This window comes from Gopherus flavomarginatus, chromosome 9 (assembly GCF_025201925.1).
Source record: "Gopherus flavomarginatus isolate rGopFla2 chromosome 9, rGopFla2.mat.asm, whole genome shotgun sequence".
In the NCBI taxonomy this organism is placed as follows: Eukaryota; Metazoa; Chordata; order Testudines; family Testudinidae; genus Gopherus; species Gopherus flavomarginatus.
This window is the reverse complement of record NC_066625.1, coordinates 66220857-66243523: the sequence shown is the minus strand read 5'-3', so window position 1 is coordinate 66243523 and position 22667 is coordinate 66220857. Positions and strand designations below refer to the sequence as shown.

General features: G+C 41.0%; 1 protein-coding gene across 6 annotated transcripts in view; it reads left to right on the top strand.

The window, feature by feature from the left end:
* The window catches only part of CGNL1 (cingulin like 1), a 165840-nt gene that overhangs the window by 123525 nt on the left and 19648 nt on the right, over positions 1-22667 (top strand). For all 6 annotated transcript variants that reach the window (XM_050967906.1, XM_050967905.1, XM_050967901.1 and 3 more), the window contains 6 exons: positions 1361-1567; positions 2390-2494; positions 14231-14383; positions 15366-15536; positions 20185-20346; positions 21506-21595. In XM_050967906.1, coding sequence (XP_050823863.1) covers positions 1361-1567; positions 2390-2494; positions 14231-14383; positions 15366-15536; positions 20185-20346; positions 21506-21595 — 888 coding nt within the window. The remainder of the gene's footprint in view (positions 1-1360; positions 1568-2389; positions 2495-14230; positions 14384-15365; positions 15537-20184; positions 20347-21505; positions 21596-22667) is intronic.

Here is a 22667-nt window from a genome sequence, read left to right as displayed (position 1 = left end):
CCAGTAGGCTTATGTCTCTGACTCTGTTCTTTTGTTAACTTGAGTCTAATTTTGAATGTTAATGAACCCCAATTCTTTATCAGTTGCACAGTTAGTTTTATTTAATTTACTTTTAAACTCTGTTTATTCATGTTTTCAAAATAGTATTAAAGTAAGCTTTCTATTTATAGATTCTGAACTGTAACAAATTCATTGCATAGCCATATATAAACAGTAGGACAAATATTATATAAGTCATATGATCTATACAAAGCAAAGATTCAAATGCTGCAACCAAGCTCATTGCCAAAAAAACTATGAATGTGCAGTATAATACCATGTCATGTAAGAAAACCTCAGATGTAGTTTTATTATAATTTTTGTCTTTAATGCGTTGTATTTTTTTTGTTTCTAAGCAAATATATAAAAAGCATCCTTTTGAAAACCTTAAGCACCCTGACATATGTTAATAAAACAAAACCCCAGCAGCTAAATTCCCAACACCACTGCTCTAACCAGTAAAACATATAACCTACAACAACTCACTTATAGCTAAACAGATTAAAACTCCTTCTGAATACACAGAAACTTACTTCTCAAGGGCTCACATTGCTCTTGAGATCTATTAGGGTTTTTTTATGGTAACTTTAAAAAATACTTAAGTATGAGATTACACTTAAGGGCTTAAAATGGGACATATTGAAGTAAAAATAGGAGATGACAGACAAAAGGCTGCTGAAATATAGAGGATATTATTTGAAAGTGTAATAATGCCTTCAAAAAGAGGTCTCTCTTACCTACATAGCTGGTAACTTTGGGTATTGTGGTTCATGGATCTGCAAGTAATACAAATGCACCTTTGTGGCCCACACAAATCTGACCTTTCATAGAATACTCCAGGTTGACACATCCACAGTTTTGTATGGATGGTATCTTTGGTTTCAGAATTTAGTTGTGGGAGAAGAGTTATTACCCTTTCAGCTCTAGGGATCTGGATGCAAACTGACTCATTATAGGTCACAGATGGATGGGAGTTTGGGCTCGCTCAGAATGCTGAGGTTCTCAAAATGGAGTTTATGGTCCTAAAACAGGCAACTGTGCTTCTCTGAATCAAAACTTGCTCAAAAACAAGTTTTCCGAGAGCATAGGTTGCATATGTATTTTCTGCGGGTACAACTAATTTACTTTGAACTCTAATATGGATTTTGCTCCAAAATGCCAAAAACTCCAGTTGTCAGTGTTCCTTTATCTATATGAATCAGAAAATATTTCCATCTTTAAAATTTTCATCCAGGATTACATGGACTGTGTTTGGAAACAAATTGCATATTTTTACATTGTCTTTAAAAATGGAGGTTTTGTCTGTTATCTTTTTTACTAGAATGCTGTTGCCCTTGCCAGTGAAAGAAACACTGCAGAAAAGATGCAAAGTAGTGCAGAAAATCGAGTGAAGGAGTTGACTGAGCAAAATGATCAACTGAAGAGAACAATTAAAGAGCTAGAGGACAAAATTAAGGAACTCCATCAACAGATTGATGATATGAAAGGAGAAGAAGATACAATGAAGGAAAAAATAGAGAGATATGAAGTAAGTTACAAAACCAGACATGTAACTCGTGTTCCTGTTTGTTGGGTGGGTACAGTGCACAAAAATAAAAGATGAAAGATGAGATGAAGTCAAGCAAAGCCATTGTTGGTGCAGTAAAACCTGTGCAGGGCCACCCAGAGGATTCAGGGTGTTTGGTCCCTGCCACCGAATTGCCGCTGAAGACCCGGCACTTCGGTGGTGGGTCCCAGGGCGGAAGGACCCCCCTGCCGCGGGTCTTCAGGGCACTTCGGTGGCGGGTTCTGGAGCGGAAGGACCTCCTGTCGCCGAATTGCCGCTGAAGACCTGGAGCAGAAAAAGCTCCGGGGGCCTGGGCCCCACGAGACTTTTCCTTGGCCCCCGGAGCAAGTGAAGGACCCTGCTCCAGGGGCCCCGAAAAACTCTCATGGGGGCCCCTCCGGGGCCTGGGGCAAATTGCCCCACTTGCCCCCCCCCCCCCCCGGGCGGCCCTGGCAAAACCAATGGGCTTAAAGGAGAGAGCAAGCTGGAGCTTCTTCTGCAGGTACAGGGAGGCTGCTTCAGCTGACATGACAGTATGAAAATAACACCAAAGAGTGGGAGATGGGCACACTGGTGATGTGCCTGAGTGAGTTTAAGAGGAAATGGGAGGTTGCAGGCATGGAGCAGTGCAATGTGGAGTCCTGGACGTATGGAAGAGGAGCTCGATGTAGAAGGCAAGAGGAAACCAGTGAAAATGTTTTTAAGTGTTTGCAGTTTTATGTTTATGCTTGTGGCTCTTTTGAAGGCAGATTAGAGAGAGATCAATGTCAGCATTTCTGAATCTATCAAACTTTTGTATTGTAGAAAGAAAAGCAACAATTAGAAGCTGTCCTGGCACATGCTGGGGAGGAGGGAAAGGAACTGTTGTTGGTGAAAAAGTCTTTGGAATGCAAGCTGGAGGATATGCAGGTAAGTACAACAACTTAGTCAGAATATTAAATGGATTTGTTTGTTTTCTGCAGTGGTGACTTTCTCTGGTCATATTTAAATTCCCATTCTATTGAGTTTTTCCCGCACAGCACTATTCAGGTCTTTCCTCTAAGCATAGCTTCATCTAACCAAGTTTGCCTTCTTTAAAAATAAAAAACTTTTTTTTAATTGAACAAAATTGGAGGGAAATAAATCTCCAGTGAACTTTGTCCAGTTTTTGACAAATCTGCTTTGTAATTTTAAATTATAGAATCATGGAATAGAATCATAGAATATCAGAGTTGCAAGGGACCTCAGCAGGTCATGTAGTCCAACCCCCTGTTCAAAGCAGGATCAATCTCCAACTAAATCATCCCAACCAGAGCTTTGTCAAGCCTGACCTTAAAAACCTCTAAGGAAGGAGATTCCACCACCTTCCTAGGTAACCTATTCCAGTGCTTCACCACCCTCCCAGTGAAAACGTTTTTCCTAATATCCAACTTAAACCTCCCCCACTGCAACTTGTGACCATTCATTACTCCTTAGTATCTGTCAGCTTTGGTTGTGTTTCAGCTAGACTTGACGTGTGAGGATAAGAGGCTGTAATCTGGCAGTCATATAAATAAGAAAAATCTAGCTGAAAGAATTAAAGGTCACCGGTGAGTGATGGGGTGGGTAGTGGCAGTTCTCCCTCCCATACCAGCTGTCAGTTACTGAGCTGAGGAGAGTGGTGGGGACACAAAGAAGAGATGGAGAGAGGAATTGCTATGGAGGAGAAACCTCAAACTTGCATTACTTGCAGTAGGAAGACAAATGTGAAGAAACCTGGAGGCTTCTCTGGTGGGCAGATATTTGGGGAGATGGCCTGTGCCCCACCGGAGGGATAGGGACATATCAAAGGGTGACTGCCCCTTTAAGAGGGAATGGGGTCCATTTCACTTGTACTGATTACTGCTGCCCAGCTGGGCTTAAGGGAAGGCACCTAGGTTCTTCTTTGAGTGCTGTCCTTGTGCATGCTCCACTTCAGGTGTCGGTGCATCCCAGCACCACTGATTGGAGATTTTCGGTAGCAGTGGCTAACGATTCACAGTGAGACAAGATCACTTCAAGTACAGAGTACTGCCATTCAGACTGTCGATGGTTCCATGAGTCTTTACCAAAATCCTAACGGCAATAAGTTGAGAAGGAACTGAGGGTGTTGGGATGCACGCGTACTAGATGAATCGCCAGTGACACCACGAGACAGCTACTGCACTCACGCATCCCGACCAGGCACTGCTACCAAAAATCTCCGATCAGCACCGACACCTGAAGTGGAGCACCCACAGGGACACACATCTAAAAGAATCTCAGTTATTGCACAAGGTGAGTAACCTTCTCTTTTACAAAGGGGGAGACAGCTGCAGGTGGTGGTGGTAGGCAGATGCCTGAGAGAAACTGTGGGGAGTTAGAAGGCTCCTGGCGGGCCCTGTGTCAGCGGGAGTGGGACTGGGGAGAATACCAGTGGAAAAGGCCTGTGGAGAAGGCCAAATCCAGGCAAGAGGTGTTGGGGGAGCAGGAAGACAGACTCTCGGAGAGGAAGCCCAGCTTGGGACTGAAGCAAAATAAATCACTTTTAAGGCGAGGCAGACCCTGAAGAAGGAGGCTGAAACTGGGATGAAAACTGTAGGGTTGAGTTCTATTTTGAAAGACTTTGTGCAGGACTTAATAAATTGCACTCCAGAAAGGGAATGTTTTGAATATCTGGATTGTGTGGATTTTTAAATGGGTCCTGCATGAAGGGGAGACAGAGGCAGGAGTCAGCAGAGCCATTCTTGGCAAGCAGGCAGTGATACAGGGCAGGCACACGTTTTAACAGAATATATCCTGGAGCAGCTAAAAAGGGCACAAACTCAATTTTTCCTCCTTGGATATCATCTTCATACGCATTAGAAACACCAGTGCTTTTATAAATACTAAATTGTAAAATTCACCTTTGAATCTAGAACCTAAGATTAAAGAGATTCTGTCAAGTAAATCATAGCTAAAATATAAGGTTTTTGTGTGTTGTTATAAATGTTTCTTGAACACGAAATAGTGGTCTTAATTTGAATTTCAACATTCCCCTGTATGGTCTGCAACTCAAACTCTACTCCACTGGACCGCAAACTACAAAGTGAACCTGACTACAGATGGGCTATAGGACAAACGGAAGCTTTCCTGACAAGTTTGTTTTCATGGTTCAATTAAATCTGAATTCAATGGAAAACATAATAAAACAAGAAAAAACTGTGAAAATTAAGTTAGATTTTTTTAAATTGTGTCAATTTTAAGAATCTAATTTATTAACAGCACAGGTAAGGAACTTTTCTTTTTAAAAACAGTCTTTTAAATCAAATTAATAAATCAGCTCCCTGCTTTCAGTTACAGGTTCTCTTTTCACCGCTTGATTGGTTCCAGGTTGTTCGGCTAGGGCATTGTCAGTGTTGGTCTGCTGATGCCTGCCAGCTACCTTAGGCCTGGTCCATTAGAGCTTGTTATATTGTGGTAAACTATTTTCATAGGTTTGTAATACCCAGCAGAAAGAACATGACTTGGATCTATACTTAACCCAGTTACAACACATGTTATTATTAGACCCCTGAATACTGTGGAAAAGTATTTGTGAACATTAATTATCCTCTAAGGGAATATACCTTTATTTTAATTACAATTCCATTTACTGCATTTACTTGTTACCAACATTTAAATGAGCAATTGGTGTTTGATGTTTGTGTATGGAGTGTGTGGGTTTTTTGCAAAACAATTCACAGAAAGAGAAGGTGTCATAAAAAACACTACAAATACGTGTTTTCCACAACTATCTTCAAAGGAGTGGGTTTTTTTGGCCATTTTGAAAGGGTTTGGAATGGGAGTCACCTGTTCAGGGAGCAGAAACAGTGCCATCTGTTTAGGTGGCCAGTCACACAGCAAAAACAGGAAATTATGAATAGTGAATGCTTGAAGTAGCAAATGGTTTGCAAGCAGTCCATGGGTGGGAAGTATGCTCAAAATGCCATTCAGCAAATCTTTTTCAAATAACTAGCAAGCAAATTCTGTTTGCAGATAATTAGCAAACACAAAGATGGGCTAAATTTGTTGAACTAACATTTTACTGTGAATGGTTTGCTTAGCTCTAGTTTGAGAATCATTTTTAGAACACGTCAATTAATCCTGATTTTAAGGAAGAGAAGTAGACTTGAGTATTTCATCTCACTGCTTGGCATAGTGTCCTGTCTGTACTGCAGCACCACTCCAGCAGAACCATGCTTAACAGTTTTTGCTTACAGTGGTAGCCAGCATGGTTTGGTGCTCCATTGTGAACAGGTCTTTAATTTACATTCTTTTGTGCATCACTTGAGCTGTAGCCTATTGCTAAAGAGAAAATATTAATAATGTGAAATGAGTCTTATAATAAGCTTTTGGGGGCAGGAACAATCTCTTTTTTCCTGTGTGCATATCGTGCCTGAAACAATGGGGTCCTAATTCCTGATTCTGTACTTTTTACAATACAAATAACTAATAATGGAGTAACCCATCACGAACCAATAGAAATCTACTGAATAAAGCTGTAACAATTACAGTAAACAGCAAGATGCAATGCTTCTCCTTCCCAGATTCTTACTCAAAATGGTTAAAGCTGCAAGACACTTCAAAGTGGTTATTGTGGGTAGTTGGAATAAATAGCTTCATTCAAAGTGACTCCAGTAGCTAAAATGATGTGAGCTCATTGCAGTTTTCAGCTATGGAAGCTCAGACAAATTGTGTTTTTTTTTGTGCTAACCTCTGTAGTATGACTTTTGTTTCTTAACCACTTTTCTGTATTCCAGCATTTTAGAAGCAAAACACATGCCAAAATTTCCCCAGGGTCTTATGCAGTCCCTGAGAACAGGAACTTCTAGGAGTTTCCTGAGAGCTATCTCAAAGAAAGCTACTCATTCTTTCCATTACCTACCTTCATCACAGAACTCATAGGCTATTTAAAAAAAACAACAGACACTAATTGTTCTAAATCCTTTGCCAACATTGCAACATATAACGTCATGTATACAGTACTTCAGGCGAACAACTGATCGTGCTCAACTCAACAGAAGTAAGTTGTGCCCCTAACTGCTAAGGGATCAGACTTTGGCCCTTTGGCCATGGATGGAAAAAGTAAAGTTCTTGTCGCCTCGAGTTAACACTGCAGTATATAGATAACTCAGGTTACTCTTCTAGTGTTAGCCTAGCTTGAGTGAGAGCAGCTACACTGTGAAATATTAATTGAGCTACACAGAGTGATTGTGTTAGCAGCTGATGAGTTAATAACTCAAGCTGTAGCCTATACCCCTGGAGGGCCAGCCAATTTGAGATAAAAGCACCACCACATTTAAATTAAGGGTTTGTGTATGTGGACAGGACTTGCATTTGGGGTAATAGCTCAAACTGTAACTTGAGCAACTGCAGTGATGTCAAATACTGAAGTCTTATAAAGTGTACGTGCTAGACTGAGCCTATGTCTACACTGCCACTTTCAGCACTAAAACTTTAGTTGTTCAGGGGTGTGAAAAAACACCCCCCTGAGCGACAAAAGTTTTAGCACTGAAAAGCGCCAGTATAGACAGCTGCACTCCCAGTGATAAAGCTACCACCACTCGTTCAGGGTGGGATATAAATTGCCGGGAGAGCTCTACCCCAGGGATAAAGTGTGTCTAACATGACCTATTTATTCATTTGAATGTTCAGTAGTAAATCAGAATGAAACCAAAGTTCATAATATTCACATCCTCAGCGCTAGTAATAGTAGTACTTCTGTAACATTTAAAATATATTCGTGTATCTGAAATTGTGCGTTCTTGTTTTGAAGTTTGACCTTTTATGGCTAATAGAACTCAGAGTAGTATAAATGTGTTAATCTTTGGAAGCAGTGCTGTAAAATCATGTGTGGTGGACATATTTAGTGAATACAGCATAGTACAAATGGTGTTCATACTCTCCCACTCATAGTTTTTATGACAACCAATGAGAGAACATTTGCTGAAGTATTGCTACCAGATCTGTTAAATCTGGAGACACATTATGGAAAGATAGTCACTTTAAAAAGGGGAACTATATTTTGTATCAAACTCTATAAGGCAGGCGTTCTCCCTAAGAGCTAGTTTGTACCATTTAGTGACAGCCCTGCAGGGGGCCAAGTGTAGCGCTATACTGCTGAAGAGAGAGCACCATTAGAGCAGAGGCTGTATACTCACAGTTAGAACCCTTTACTGGGTACAGTTAGTTCTCTTCAACCTTTCTCCCCATCCACGAAACAGACAGGTAGATGGAAGAGGAGCACTGCTGTGGTCTTTTCTCCTTCCTTTTCAGCCCCTTAGACTTTGCCTGGCTCTAAGTTAAGTGGGAGAGATTTTTGTATGGGTTTTCTATGTTTTGGTAGCTACAGACCAAGAAAACCAAGTCCTAGCAGGACTCCAACATAGGGCAGTTAGCGTGCCCTTTAAAGACTTGGGATTTGGAGTATATGACATAAAAGCAATCCTGACGGGTCATTAGTTATTCCTATTTAATGAAGTGTGGACTGAATAGTCTGGAGAGGCATTCCAGAAGTAACTATTCCAGTTTGTTGTTAGCGGAGTGAAAATTGGAATTTTCGCCCTTTGGGAAATTCCAATATTTTGCCATTTGTTTTCATCCTGAATTGGGTGCAACATTGAAATAACAAAACTTTTCACAGAACTAAAAGTTCTTTAAAAAAATATGGAAATTTAGAAACACTTTGTTTTAAAACTTTTGATTGGAACGAAAAATGTTGACATTCCCGAATCAAAATGTTTTATTTTACTTTGTTGAACTGCATTACAATGTTTATTTATGAATCTGCATGTACTAAGGTACCATAGTACCTCATGGGAGTTGTAGTTTGGGTCCCTTTGGCACCCATTCTCCCTATGGACTGGGCTCCCTGGTTGGACTATATCTCCCATGGTGCACTTGTAGTCATATGATTCCTGTGACACACTATGTGGCTGGGTCAGAGCGAAGACTGAGGTGCATTGTGGAAGATGTAATCTGGCAAAAGAGCCTAGTCCGTAGGGGAGAATAGGGAGATGAAGTACCCAAACTACTACTCCCAGGAGGCATTGTGGCACCACATGGAAATACAATTTAATGTTGAACTGACTCAAAATGAAATATTTTGTCTCTTTTTCCCAAAGGAAAACTGAAAAATTTCAGCAAAATCAAAGCTTTCCCTTGAAAATTTTCATATCCTTACTTCCATTGTAGGCTCAGCTAGGTTAATAATTTTTCCATCACCCTAGCTACTGTCTCTTGAAGGGATAGACTTACTACAGTGAGAAGAAACTCATTCTGTCACTGTAGCAACTGTGCTGCAGTACTACAGTGGCGTAGCTGCAGCACTGTGCCCTGTAGGGCTGCTTGTGTGGACATATCCTGGGTCATGAACAGCAAAAGGTAATGTGAGTGAAAAAGAGAAGAGAGACGGGTATATGGAATTATACTCATTTTCATTTCAGGATGTTATCATATGGCCCAATACAATACGTGGAAAAAAGGCTGTATTTGCTATTACCATTCTCCTAGACTGCCACCTATCTGAACACCAGGCAAAAATTTGTATGACACAATAGTTGACCAAATGTGTTGCAGTCCAATAATGTGACATGTGCCCCCTGCCCCTAAGCATCCATAAACAATAGCATGTATTCACATCTAAAATACACCTCTACCTCGATATAACTGTCCTCAGGCGCCAAAAAATCTTACCGCATTGTAGGTGAAACCACGTTATATCGAACTTGCTTTGATCCACTGGAGTGCACAGCCCTGCCCCCCCCCCCGAGCACTGCTTTACTGCGTTATATCCAAATTTGTATTATATCTTGGTAGAGGTGTAATTTGTGTTGGTGAAAAGAATTCTGATTTCTGCTGATAATTCTGAAGTTGAGAAACTGACCAGATTTGCTACTATATTTCCCCCTGTCTTTCAGCACGCTGCAGGCATAGAACAGCTTCCGTTGGCACCACCATTCTGCCACAGTATAGTTCATTGATCTGTGTCTCTGGGGTTTGTGTCTCAAGCATGTGTAAACAGACTGTAAAATAAAATTGTGATGGGTTGGGTCACAGAAAACCCCTTGGGAACTGCCACCTGGTGTGCTGAGACTACTCTTGAGCCCGTTTTCCCTGCCAGCTTGGGACTCCAGAATCTTCCCTGTTTGAGCTAGACACGCTAGCCTGCTACAAACCGAGACTCAGGTCTGAACAACATCTCCAAGAAGCTGCAAGCTTAACTGAAAATGCCCAGCTCCCAATGGGGTTCAAACCCTAAATAAATCCGTTTTACTCAGAAATTGTTCGCTCTCTATAACACTGATAGAGAGATATGCACAGCTCTTTGCCCTCCAGGTATTAATACATACTCTGGGTTAATTAATATGTAAAAAATGGTTTATTAAATACAAAAAGTAGAATTTAAGTGGTTCCAAGTAATAACAGACACAACAAAGTGAATTACCAAACAAAATAAAATAAAAGACGCAAGTCTAAACCTAATACAGTAAGAAAGTGATTACAGATGAAATCTCACCCTCAGAGATGTTCCAGTAAGCTTTTTTTACAGACTAGTCTGGGTCCAGCAATCACTCACACCCCCCGTGGTTAATGTCCTTTGTTCCAGTTTCTTTCAGGTATCCTTTGGGGGTGGAGAGGCTATCTCTTCAGCCAGCTGAAGACCAAATGGAGGGGTCTCCCAGGACTTTATATAGACTTTCTCTTGTGGGTGGAGACTCCTCCCTCCCCCTGTACAGAATCCCCGCTAGTGGGGGTTTTTGGAGTGAGATGGGCAAGTCACATGTCCATGCATGACTCAGTTCCTTACAAGTGGTAGCCATTGTTCACATGCTACCTTGAACATAGACGTCTTATGTGGATTGGATTCTTCCAAGATCCATTGTCCATTAAGTGTTTTTTGATTGGGCACTTAACTTGCAAATTCCTTTCTAAAGAAGCTGACCAAATGCCTTACTGAGGCCATGTCTACATCTAAAATTTTGCAGCGCTGGTTGTTACAGCTGTATTAGTACAGCTGTATAGGGCCAGCGCTGCAGAGTGGCCACACTTACAGCAACCAGCGCTGCAAGTGGTCTTAGATGTGGCCACACTGCAGCGCTGTTGGGCGGCTTCAAGGGGTTTTGGGGAAGGCGAGAGCAAACCGGGGAAGGAGACCAGCTTCGCCGCGGTTTGCTCTCGCGTTCCCCGAACCACCCTGCAAACCGCAGGGAAGGAGACCTGCTTGCTCGGGGGTTCGGCGAACGCGAGAGCAAACCGGGGAAGGAGACCAGCTTCGCCGCGGTTTGCTCTCGCGTTCCGCGAACCACCCTGCAAACCGCAGGGAAGGAGACCTGCTTGCTCGGGGGTTCGGCGAACGCGAGAGCAAACCGGGGAAGGAGACCAGCTTCGCCGCGGTTTGCTCTCGCGTTCCGCGAACCACCCTGCAAACCGCAGGGAAGGAGACCTGCTTGCTCGGGGGTTCGGCGAACGCGAGAGCAAACCGGGGAAGGAGACCAGCTTCGCTGCGGTTTGCTCTCGCGTTCCCCGAACAAGCAGGTCTCCTTCCCTGCGGTTTGCAGGGTGGTTCGGGGAACGCGAGAGCAAACCGCGGCGAAGCTGGTCTCCTTCCCCGGTTTGCTCTCGCCTTCCCGGAACCACCCAGCAAACCTCAGGGAAGGAGACCTGCTTGCTCGGGGTTCGGGGAACGCGAGAGCAAGCCGGGGAAGGAGACCAGCTTGATTACCAGAGGCTTCCTCAGGTATGCTGGGATACCTGCTTATTCCACGGAGGTCAAGAAAAGCGCTGGTAAGTGACTATACTTGATTACCAGCGCTGGATCACCAGCGCTGGATCCTCTACACCCGAGACAAAACGGGAGTACGGCCAGCGCTGCAAACAGGGAGTTGCAGCGCTGGTGGTGCCCTGCAGATGTGTACACCTCCTAAGTTGCAGCGCTGTAACTCCCTCACCAGCGCTGCAACTTTGTGATGTAGACAAGCCCTGAGGCTACATAAAATCAAACAAGTACACAGCCGATATTCATAACTTTGAATACAAAAATGATACATGTGTACAAATCAGTAATCATAACCTTTGTAGAGATATGTTACATAGCATATGTAGCATAAAACATATTCCAGTAATGTCATATTTACATTCATAAGCATACTTCCATAAAGCATTATGGTGTGCAACATCATAAAAATGATCTGTGAAAGTCTGATAGGGTGGGGGTATCTGAGATTTTTATGGTCTGTTGGAAGATGGCACATTAGCAGGGACTCAGTGATTCTCCAGCTTTTAGCACTACAATGCTAAAATAAACCTTTTCAGGATCCTTTAAATTCTGCGGTGCCAGCTAGGCTGGACTATTGCTGAACAGCATTTATCACTGTGCATTGTTTAGGCATCTGCCTGTACCTTCAACACACAAATTAGACATTTCTGTGTTCATATGTGATAAACACCAGCATACGGAATTGTAAGAGATGCCAAGGACCTCAAAGGGGAGAGAATTTTTTAAAGCATTTGACACACTCTTTTCTTGTCCTATATGCAAACTACAGCTGTAATTAGGGTTTTAATTATCAAGTGCCCATGGAAGTGCTCACAAATGCTTTAAAATATATTTTCAAACATAATAAAGCAAACCACATAAATGCCTAATATATTATTAAAAAGACACTGTCAAGTAAAAACTTGTATATTGGAAAAAAAACCTATTTATTTTGCAGATATTTAATTCTTAGCCTTTTTATAGCACATTTCATCCATTGAGCTCAAAGTTTTACAAAAGGACAGCAGTATCATGAGCACAGCACATTTTTCCCCCAGCTGTAGGAACTGAGGCACAAAAAGGTGAAGTGATGTACCTAAATTCATCCAGAAGGCCAACTGCAGAACTGGGAATAGAACCCAGGTCTTTTGAGCATAGATTTTAAAAAGTGACTCTTAAAATCTAAATTGCTTTTCACTGTTAATGCTGTTTGCTTCATATTTACATTTCTCCCAGTTTGGGCAATTAAGAAAGACAACTTGGTTTCACTTTTCTGTATCATCTACTTTTAGTTGTTTTCAGTTTCTCATGCATGCACTAGCACATGCTGCAATATTTATGTTGCACATGCTTCAGGGGATTAATCACTACATTGTGTCGTTATTGTTGAATTTGTTTTTTTAATGTAATAGAAACATTTCAGTGAATCTTCAGTTTGATAAAAGTAAGCCCTATTTAAACCTGATAGCAACCTTTTAGAAAAGCCAAATGGCATGACAGTAAGAAAAGAACAGAGAAGGTTATTAACAGTGAGACACAATGGTTAAAACTGAAAATGCCTTTGAAGAAGTAAAGTTTTCAGATGTGTTGAAGTGTGAATGGAAGGACTGAGGAGGGTTCTCTAAGGAAGGCTGGTTCCTTGTCTTGGGGGCCACCACGGCCAAAGCTTCCATGATCCTCTGGTGGAATTCTAAAGGGTAGGGACCCCAAAGAGTTGAACCCCACCCACATGAGACTCATGGTCTCAAAATGTAGTTAAGCTCCCCTCAGCTCTATTAATGTCTTTAGACATCAAACAGGAGCAACTTAAAATCAATCCCTTCATCTTATATAGACAGCCAGTGAAAAATGGATGCAAGCTCTTAGCTTTGTGTCACTGATAATTTTGTGCCCAGTGTGGCTTTTTATTGGGCATAGAATATGCGGTTGAAGATATTGAACAAGTAGTTCTGACTGAAGTGGCGAATTTCTTTGTTGGTCTTTATGCATATTTGGTGTTTTGGAGCTCCTAGCCCACTATGTGACTATACAGTACAGCTCTGCATCTCATTCAAAACTGAGTGATCCTTAATGCATAAAGAGAGGCCTGGCTTCAACAGTAACATGAAGTGCTTTGATAAAGGGGTTGTTTAACCTGGCAAGCTGTTCAGGAGAGGGACCCCTGTCTATTTCTGTTTGTACAGCGCTTAAGACAATGACGCCTATTCCTGATTGGGGCTTTTGGGTACTATGGAAATATAATTTAAAACATTAAGTAGTTCTTTCACTCATTTTTGGAAGAATACTTTTGTTTTATTAAATCAATTCAAACACATTTCTTTAATGCTGAGGAAAGAAAAGGCAGAGCAAATGAAGGTGAAAGAGTATATTATTTAGAGACTTTCAGATAGAATAAACAAGAACAACAAAGGAAATATGAAACCTGAAATAAAATATTGAATTCTCTGGCAGAAGGTAAAATTTGCCAGGCACTGTGAAACTTCAGCTGACTATGAACGTTGCATGTAATAGAGCCAACAAGACAGACAGTCATAGGTTCTCAGAATTCTACAGTGTTGCATCTGACAAAGTGGGTATTCACCCACGAAAGCTCATGCTCCAAAACGTCTGTTAGTCTATAAGGTGCCACAGGATTCTTTGCTGCTTTTACAGTATTTCAGGAACTTGTAGACATTTATAAGTAAATATTACATGACTGTATGTTTTATTTGTCATAGACTGACTGTCAAAGCTCGACTCAGCAACTTTCTTCCTTTTGATTTTGTGTTACAGCGTATTATGATTTTTATTGTTGTTGCTTCATGGGACATGTATATTACATCAAATTCCTTTGACTTCTCAGAGGGTTATGGCTGTTGTGTTTTATAGTGTAACTTTTCCATCCATTGCAGAAAAAATTCAATCAGGTTATTCAGGAACAGCAACAGTTAACCGAACAGTTAAAAGATGAAACTAACCAGAAGGAACAATTAAAGAGGATAAAGAATGAAATGGAAAATGAGCGATGGCAACTAGACAAGACTATTGAGAAGTTACACAAGGAGGTAGGGTTAAAAGAGGCAGCAGGAGATAAGGTATCTAATGGAAAAAAGCAAATAAACTGCCAAATTACAAAGAAAAGAGCTTAAAAGCAGTGTAAATGAAAGTGAAATGTCAACTTTGCTGTTAGTGTATTTGACCTGGTGACTATCAATAAAAGCTTTCTGGACTGCAACAGTAGTTGGAAGAATGCAATCTGAAAATACCATGGTAAAACACTCCTATTTTGTTAAAATGAGATGCCATATTTGATCTCTCTTCCATTATGTACAACAGACTCAGCCCTGGTATACACTGGGGTGGGGGGGAGAGTGTCGACCTAAAATATGCTGACTTCGCGTAGCTGAATTTGACGTATCTTAGGTTGACTTACCTGGCTGTGAGGACAGTGGCGAGTCGATGGGGAGCGCATTTGGGGATCGGTTTATTTGTGTCTGGATGAGATGCAATAAATCGATCCCCGATAGATCGATCCCTACCCGCTGATCCGGTGGGTAGTAAAGACCTGCCCTGTCAGTCCTTGCTCAGCACAACCATCAGCTGGACTGCAGTGACTTGCAGCTGGTTTCTCCAGCTGCAGCATTGTTGTATTAGTTTTGCCATCTGTGTGTGAGCACACAGCTTAGTTTTTGTATGATTAAGTATTTAGTGATGGCTTCATAGAATAAATTCTAATTTGTACAGATTTAAATACAAGCCACCTGTAAATGCTGCTGGCAGAAATAGGATGGTCTGGGAAATGTATTGCGACACATTTTAGAAACACACCTTTAGAGTTGCATATTTTCAAACTGGTGCATAGAAATTCAGCTGGACATATACACCATTTTGAAAATGTTCTCTACACAGTGAATTATGTTCCTAATGTAACATAGGAGACTGCAGCTTGGAAGAAAAATATTCTTCTGTAGTACTAATGAAGACAGATTCTCTTCTAGCATTGTTTTACTCTTGGAAAATTTTATGTGTGTGTTTGTTTGTTGCCAGATGGCTGAAATTGTAGAAGTGTCCCGGTCATCCACCCTGGAGCTTCAGAACCAGCTTGATGAGTACAAGGAGAAAAATCGCAGGGAATTTGCAGAAATGCAGAGACAATTAAAAGACAAAAATCTTGAGTTAGAAAAATCACACCTGACAACCATGAAAATGCAGGATGAGGTACTGGCTCATAAGTTGAATGACATGTTTAACCTTTGACCTAGAATCCTCCTCAGATAATTTTCAGGACAAAGAATCTTTGCTATCATGCTCTTGTGCACGTAATCACCATGCTTTTATGTTTGATTCTCCAGGATGATCATCAGGGTGCTACTTCTACAAGGGCAATGGGCTTCAGTGGATACAATAGATAAATGCAAAGTGTGTTTGATGAATTTATTAAAATGATATGATAAAGTTTCTGCTGAAGTTCTTTTGCTCTTTTATTGTTGATTGCTGAAGAGAGAGTTGAGAATTTTGAAATGGCCTTAAATCAGAAAAAGATGGAGATCTATTTTTTTTTTTAAATACAACACCACAGCCTGGCTTTAGCTTTTTAAAGAAATTGTCATGGATGTTTGAGATGTTTCAGATTCAAATGACAAAGCTATTTGTGCAGCCCAGAATCAGCCTCAGCCTCGAAGTCTCTGTCTTTTTAGCATATAAATTCTACCATAAAATTAGTCCAGCCTCTTTAAAGTTCTAAATACAGTTGTTCGTTATTTGGAAAACCTTTGAGAATGAACAGTTCATGGATGTCCTCAGTATATAAAATATATTTTAATAATTTGAGCTTCCAGGCCAGAACTTCCCCTTCGTTTCTCTCTCTCTTTGTTGAACTAGAGCAGAGGCTGGCGAACTTGGCCTGAGGGCTGCATTGGGTTTCCAAAACTGTATGGAGGGCCTGTTAGCAGAGGCTGTGCCTCCCCAAACAGCCACGCGTGGCCCGGCCCCACTCTTTATCCGACCCTTCCTGCTTCTCACCCCGTACTCTTGTCCCATCCAAACTGCCCATTCCCTGTCAGCCCCCGGGACCTCTGTCCCTGACTGCCCCCCACCATCCCATCCAAACCCCCCTCTCCTTCCTGACTGCCCCCATTCAACCCCACTGTTCTCCGCCCTCTGACTGCCCTGATCCCATCCACACCCCCACCCTCTGACCACCACCCCGAACTCCCCTGCCCTCTATCCAATGCCTCCCTGCCCCCTTACCGAGCTGCCTGGAGCACTGGTGGCTGGCAGCGCTACAGCTGTGCCACCCAGAGCACCAGGACAAGCAGCTGCACTGCCCAGCTGGAGCCAGCCATGCCACCGCGCAGCACAGAGCGCCGAGTCAGGCCATGACTCTGCTGCTGCGCTGCCCCAGGAACTCACCGCCCAGAGCATTGCACCAGCAGCGCAGTGAGCTGAGGCTCTGGGGGAAAGGGAACAGCAAGGAAGGGGCGAGGGGCGAGCCTCCCGGGGCAGGAGAGTCTCGCGGGCTGTAGTTTGCCCACCTCTGAACTAGAGTGACAAAATATATAGAAAAAATATAACACAAAAAGGTTAGTTTGAAGCATTGCTGTACATTCTTCTCTCTTCTTTCCTTCCATATTATTTCCACTCAGCGAAGCGTGGCTTATGTAAAGAACTGAAAAGTCACAATGAAATTTGGAAAATAGAGACTAGGACAGTGAGATCATCAATGTAACTTGGAATAAACTCTTCAAAGCAATCCATATCTGTACTGAAAGATACTGTGTTTATTTGTTACTCACATGTTGGTTATAACTATTACTGAAACTCTTTTTAAAAGTCATCTGCTATAACTGCAAGCAGTCCACACATTTATGTTAAAAAAAACTCCAGGCCCCCAAACAAAAAACCCAACCCTATATTATTCTACAAAAAGACTGTGGTAATTTTATTTTAAACTGTGTCGCTATAGACTTTGACTGTAGAGTGCTGCATTATATTTCTATAAGTGAGTGTGTAAATTGTTAGGGCATGAAATGTTTTATTGTATAGCTAGCTGCACAAGATACAGCATAGTCCTGAAATTACAGGAGAAGCTCCTCTCAGAAGAAGCATCCATATAATGGGTTTTATATTAAAATAAAACAAACTTCAGAACAATCAAATGTCTGTCTCTCTCTCTCTCTCTCTCTCTCCCTCTCTCTCTCTCATGTTGAGTGAGAAGTACAAATAAGCCTTCATGATAACCATTTTCATTCAGTGAAATAGATGTGTTGGCCATTCAGTTCCTTGTAGACAAGAATTCATATAGCACTTGGCATCCTTTTTGAGAGTCTCATCAGAAAGGCTGAGGACTGAATGAGCATGAAGACTAAATTACCCTCTTGTTCATATCAGTGGTCCTCCAAATCAGTTTTGAGGTATGCGGGTAGGGCAGTATGGGAATTCTTCATTTACTGTTGCCCATGCTGTAGTTGGAGACATAAGACATTGGATTTTAGGGATGTCAGTCCAGTATAATTTGAAGCACTGTCACATTCAGGGGTGCAATCCAGACCAGTGAGAGGTTGTGTCACTGCTTGCTCCATAACCTTGGGTGCCTCACAATGTTTTGCTGTTGAAGCGCCTAACCTGGCTGCTCACAAATGGTCTTCCAGCGTGTAGGTCTATGTATAGTTGCAGCCCTGGTCCAGCAGGTCTGATTCCAGCATCCCATCAGCAATACACCAACCCACAGCCTAGGTTACTAATCGCAGGGTGATCCCAACGCATTCCCTGTCCTGAATTTTCCCAAACTCTGCAATATCCAGCCCGCTCCTGGACAGTTCAGATACTAATGTTCATTTCTTCTGTATGGAGTCAATATTCAACGGTTTGTTACTTTAACTGGAGTTACCAAAAAGTTCAGTTTAAACACAGCACTGGATTGATTTAAAAAATAGAACACTATTTATTAACACAAGAAGATGGGATTTTAAATGACTTCAAACATAAGTAGTTAGAAATGGTTACAAGCAAATAAAAGTGAAAATTTGCGTCTAAAAATCCAAAACTTAATCTAGCAAGTTTTGGATCAGGGCTTTGTTCAAGATGGCTTTTCTCACCCACAGTCTCCCAGAATAAAGATGACTGACCCTTTCCTCAGTCAGGATCTCTCCCAGAGGCCCAAATATGCTGGTGCCTTTGTTGTATTAGATGAAAGAGAGCGAACTTGGGGCTCTTGCCCCTTTCTTTTATAGTCCAGTGAACCTTTGAAGTGGATTCTTCTGCAGGCTACCCTTCAAAGTAAAGTTTATTCAAGCAGTAAAGAAGGCGACAGGTGAAGGAGGCTCTATGCTCTTTCTTCCCCCAGATGTGTGTACTGAAATCCAAATTGTTCTGTTTCCTGCCATCTCCTCCCTCTGCTCTCTTGCTGGCCCTGTTTACTATATATATGTATATTGAGGTGAACGCACATTCCTTTGTTTAGGATAGGCCTGTTTGACAACTTTTGCCTAGGCAGGGCCGTCTGGTTTTGAACATGTGCTAATAACGTCACACAGGGAGATTTCATAACTTTACTTATAATGTTGCTACATACATTTTGCCATGATATTATTGACCAGCGAGTCATGAGTTTTCAAAGGATACCTCACAAGGCATATTTTGTACAAAGATTGTTACAATCGTGTGTTGAATGTGAATATAGGGGTGCTTAGTGTCACACGCTGGCATATAGATGCTTCCTATTAGTATGCAGATAACTATCTTAGTAGCACAGTATAATGTATGGCCTGTAATTATCCAGCCTTCTCTCACTTGGCCTTTCCAACAGGAAAATAGCTCTGTAAATAATCTATAACCTGGTAATGCTCCATCACTGAGCTGGATACTTCTTATAAAAGTAATGTGAGGGAGAACTGAAAGTGAAACTCAGATCATGTCATAGGAGTTTGTGCACTCAAACATATATAACACCTAACAAATTAATCAGAGCGCCTCATCACAGCACAAAAACTAAGAGCTTCATGCTAACTATACCTTTTCATGGGACTGTGTAAGCTTGAGTGAGAGAATTTAATGAAACACAGAACACCGTTAGGAGAGAAAACCCTCTTCCTCAAGAGATGTACTTCCTACTATATATGTATGGGGCTATAGTTTAATATATACAATAGCAATTATACCATAAATATAATGTTGTCATCAAAGTGCCTTAGTTCCAGAACAAGGGGCATAAGAAAGATCAATAACTGTAGTGATGGTATGAAAAGCAAATAAACCTGATGGAAAGAATTACCAAAGATGTAATCATGCACAAACCTGTAGGACAATTGGCTAAGAAAAAGATAATTAAGTAAAAAATCCAGTTTGTATTTTTACTACAGTGAAACCTGTACGCTGAAGGGTATTTTCATATCTGAGAACTCTGATCCAAAGTTATTTACTTGGTGCCATCATGTGGATGAAATAAAAATGACTCTAATAAGCGCACAGTACTACCTACTTCCTCTCATCCTGGTTTTTAATAACTTGTTTTTAAAGTCTTAGCAAAAGTGTAGCCCATTTACTGACATTACTGTTACATAAGAACATAAGAACGGTCATACCAGGTCAGACCAAAGGTCCATCTAGCCCAGTATCTGTCTACCGACAGTGGCCAATGCCAGGTGCCCCAGAGGGAGTGAACCTAACAGACAATGATCAAGTGATCTCTCTCCTGCCATCCATCTCCATCCTCTGACGAACAGAGACTAGGGACACCATTCTTTACCCATCCTGGCTAATAGCCATTTATGGACTTAACCACCATGAATTTATCCAGTTTTCTTTTAAACATTGTTATAGTCAAAGAAATGTATTATAAATTGTGCCACCTGCCTTCTTGTTTCAGATGCGTCTTATGGAAGAGGATTTACGGGACCACCAGAGAGCCCAGGATGAGGCAATTACAAAAACTCAGCTGCTGGAACAGACTGTGAAAGGCTTGGAATATGAACTGGAAGCCAAAAATCACTTGAAAAGTGATCGGACGAGACAAATGAAACTAATGGAGGTAAAAGGAGCTTTTGGATGGGGGGGTCCTTTGGGTGCTTGGTGCTTTTGTGTAGTACGTTTTTTGCTAGAGATGATTGGAAATGCTTAATTTTTTTACTGTGGTTGTGCCTTGGAAACAACAACATGATTTCATCTCTTCTGATGGAAAAATCAATGTTAGGCAAGAACTATTTTGGCATCTCCCAAAGGTGAGCATTCAGCACATCTAATAGAGCATATTATGTTCTGAATGGTAGTTATTTTGAGAGCTCTTTCAATACTTTCCTTTCTTTTTCTCATGTGACAAATGCACGTTCTGACCAGTTACCGTGGTTGTTTTCCTTCAATTCATCAGGCATGAAAATCAGAAAGTTTTAACTCCTAAGCACTTAAAACTTGATCCACTCCCAATGAAATCAGTGGGAGTCTTTGCATTATCTTCAATGGGCACTGAATTAGGCCCTTGTCTTGCTTTTATAAATGGCCTGTTTTTTATAGCTGTGAACAAATTAAAATTAATTTCTAAAGAAAACCCTCTGTTGTAGCACCTCTAGAGTATTTCTAGAAATATTATTGTTGTTAAATTGTTTATTTAATATTATATATCTGCAGTTTTTTATGCTCATAGAATTACTGCAAGTGTCCCTGACCAATGAATATTTAATAATAGGTTACTGGAAACTGAATTAATTGTAAAAAGCATTTTTGCATAAGTCAGCTTGCAAACCTATTACAGAGTTCCTTCCCAATGGAATTTCTCAGACACTTTTTTCAGTTTATTCAATTTGTTACTGCAGTGAAAAGGGAAATCATGTTCAAACTGGAAGCTAGCTGTTGAACTGCACTGAAGAAAGCTGTGTTCTGAAGTTACACTGAAGTTTCTTTTCTTTTCTTTTCTTTTTTTTTTTCAATAATGAAGTTAATAGCAAACAGGCTGTTAAACTCTTGTAGGCTTTTCTAGTACAATACAGATACTTTTTCCTGAGTTCTTTGCAAATTGTCACAGGGACTGCACTTTTTAAACATTGTTCTGCCATGTTACATACGTGTGTGTGTGTGTGTGTGTGTGTGTGTTTTCAGACAAATCGAGCCCTTGCAGTCCTAAAGAGAGATGCTCTGTAGCATTGTAAAGAGGATGAAGAACTAATCCATTGAACCACTTTTGTTTTTTCATTTAGGACAAGCTGTCCCAGTTGGAACTGGAGCTTGATGAGGAGAGAAACAATTCAGATTTGCTGTCTGAGAGGATTAGTAGGTGCAGAGAACAGGTACCTGACCAGTGAACAAAGTTTTCTTTGCCCAACCATAGTGTAGTGATGAGGAAGAATACGGTCACAAATAACATTAATGCATTAAATATCAGTCTTCAAGTTAGATGCTCATTGTATTGCATGCAAACCAGATAGTAATTATGTTCAACAACAATAGAGCTTTCAGTGCAAGAATCTCTTAGTTTCCTAATGGCTGAGCCATTACAAACATTGAGTCTATCTCCCCTTGTAAGTATTCTCACACTTCTTATCAAACTGTCTGTACTGGGCTATCTTGATTATCACTTCAAAAGTTTTTTTTTTTTTCCCTTACTTAATTGGCCTCCTAGAGTTGGTAGGGCAACTCTCACCTTTTCATGCTCTCTGTATGTATATATATATCTCCTCAATATATGTTCCATTCCATGCATCCAAAGAAGTGGGCTGTAGCCCACGAAAGCTTATGCTCAAATAATTTGTTAGTCTCTAAGGTGCCACAAGTACTACTGTTCTTTTAGTCTCTTATAAATATTAATAAATTTAGTTTCACAACACCCTTGAGATAAGTAGTAGTATTTAGCATTTTGCACATGGGAAAACTGAAACGAGAGTTTGAGTTTCCTAGTTCACCTATGAAGTCTGTGTCAGAACCATGGATAGAACCTTGATCTTCTGACTTCTGTTCATGTGTTCTAACCCCCAAATCATCTTTCTTTCAGCAGTACACACACTTGGTTACACCTGTCCTGCGGGGCAGATAGTATATTGTGTTAAACTGTCATACACAGCAAACATAAATTGACTTACACCACAAAATTCTTACATAGTTTTCAAACTTTTCACAAACTTCTGGATTGTTCAGTTTTGGATTTTGGTCAAACCAGTTATAAAGATATAGATCATATGTGAAATTCTGATCTGCTTTTCAGACACAGCTATTTGGATGTGGTGTTGTGTTCATTCCATTTTAGATTTTAGTTTCAAAATGGTAAGTAGTTAAAGTGGGATAGAGCTTTTTGTTTATAGTTTGCCCTAAACAGATTGCCTATCAATACTGTACTTTATTCTATTGGAATTAGTTGTGCAATGA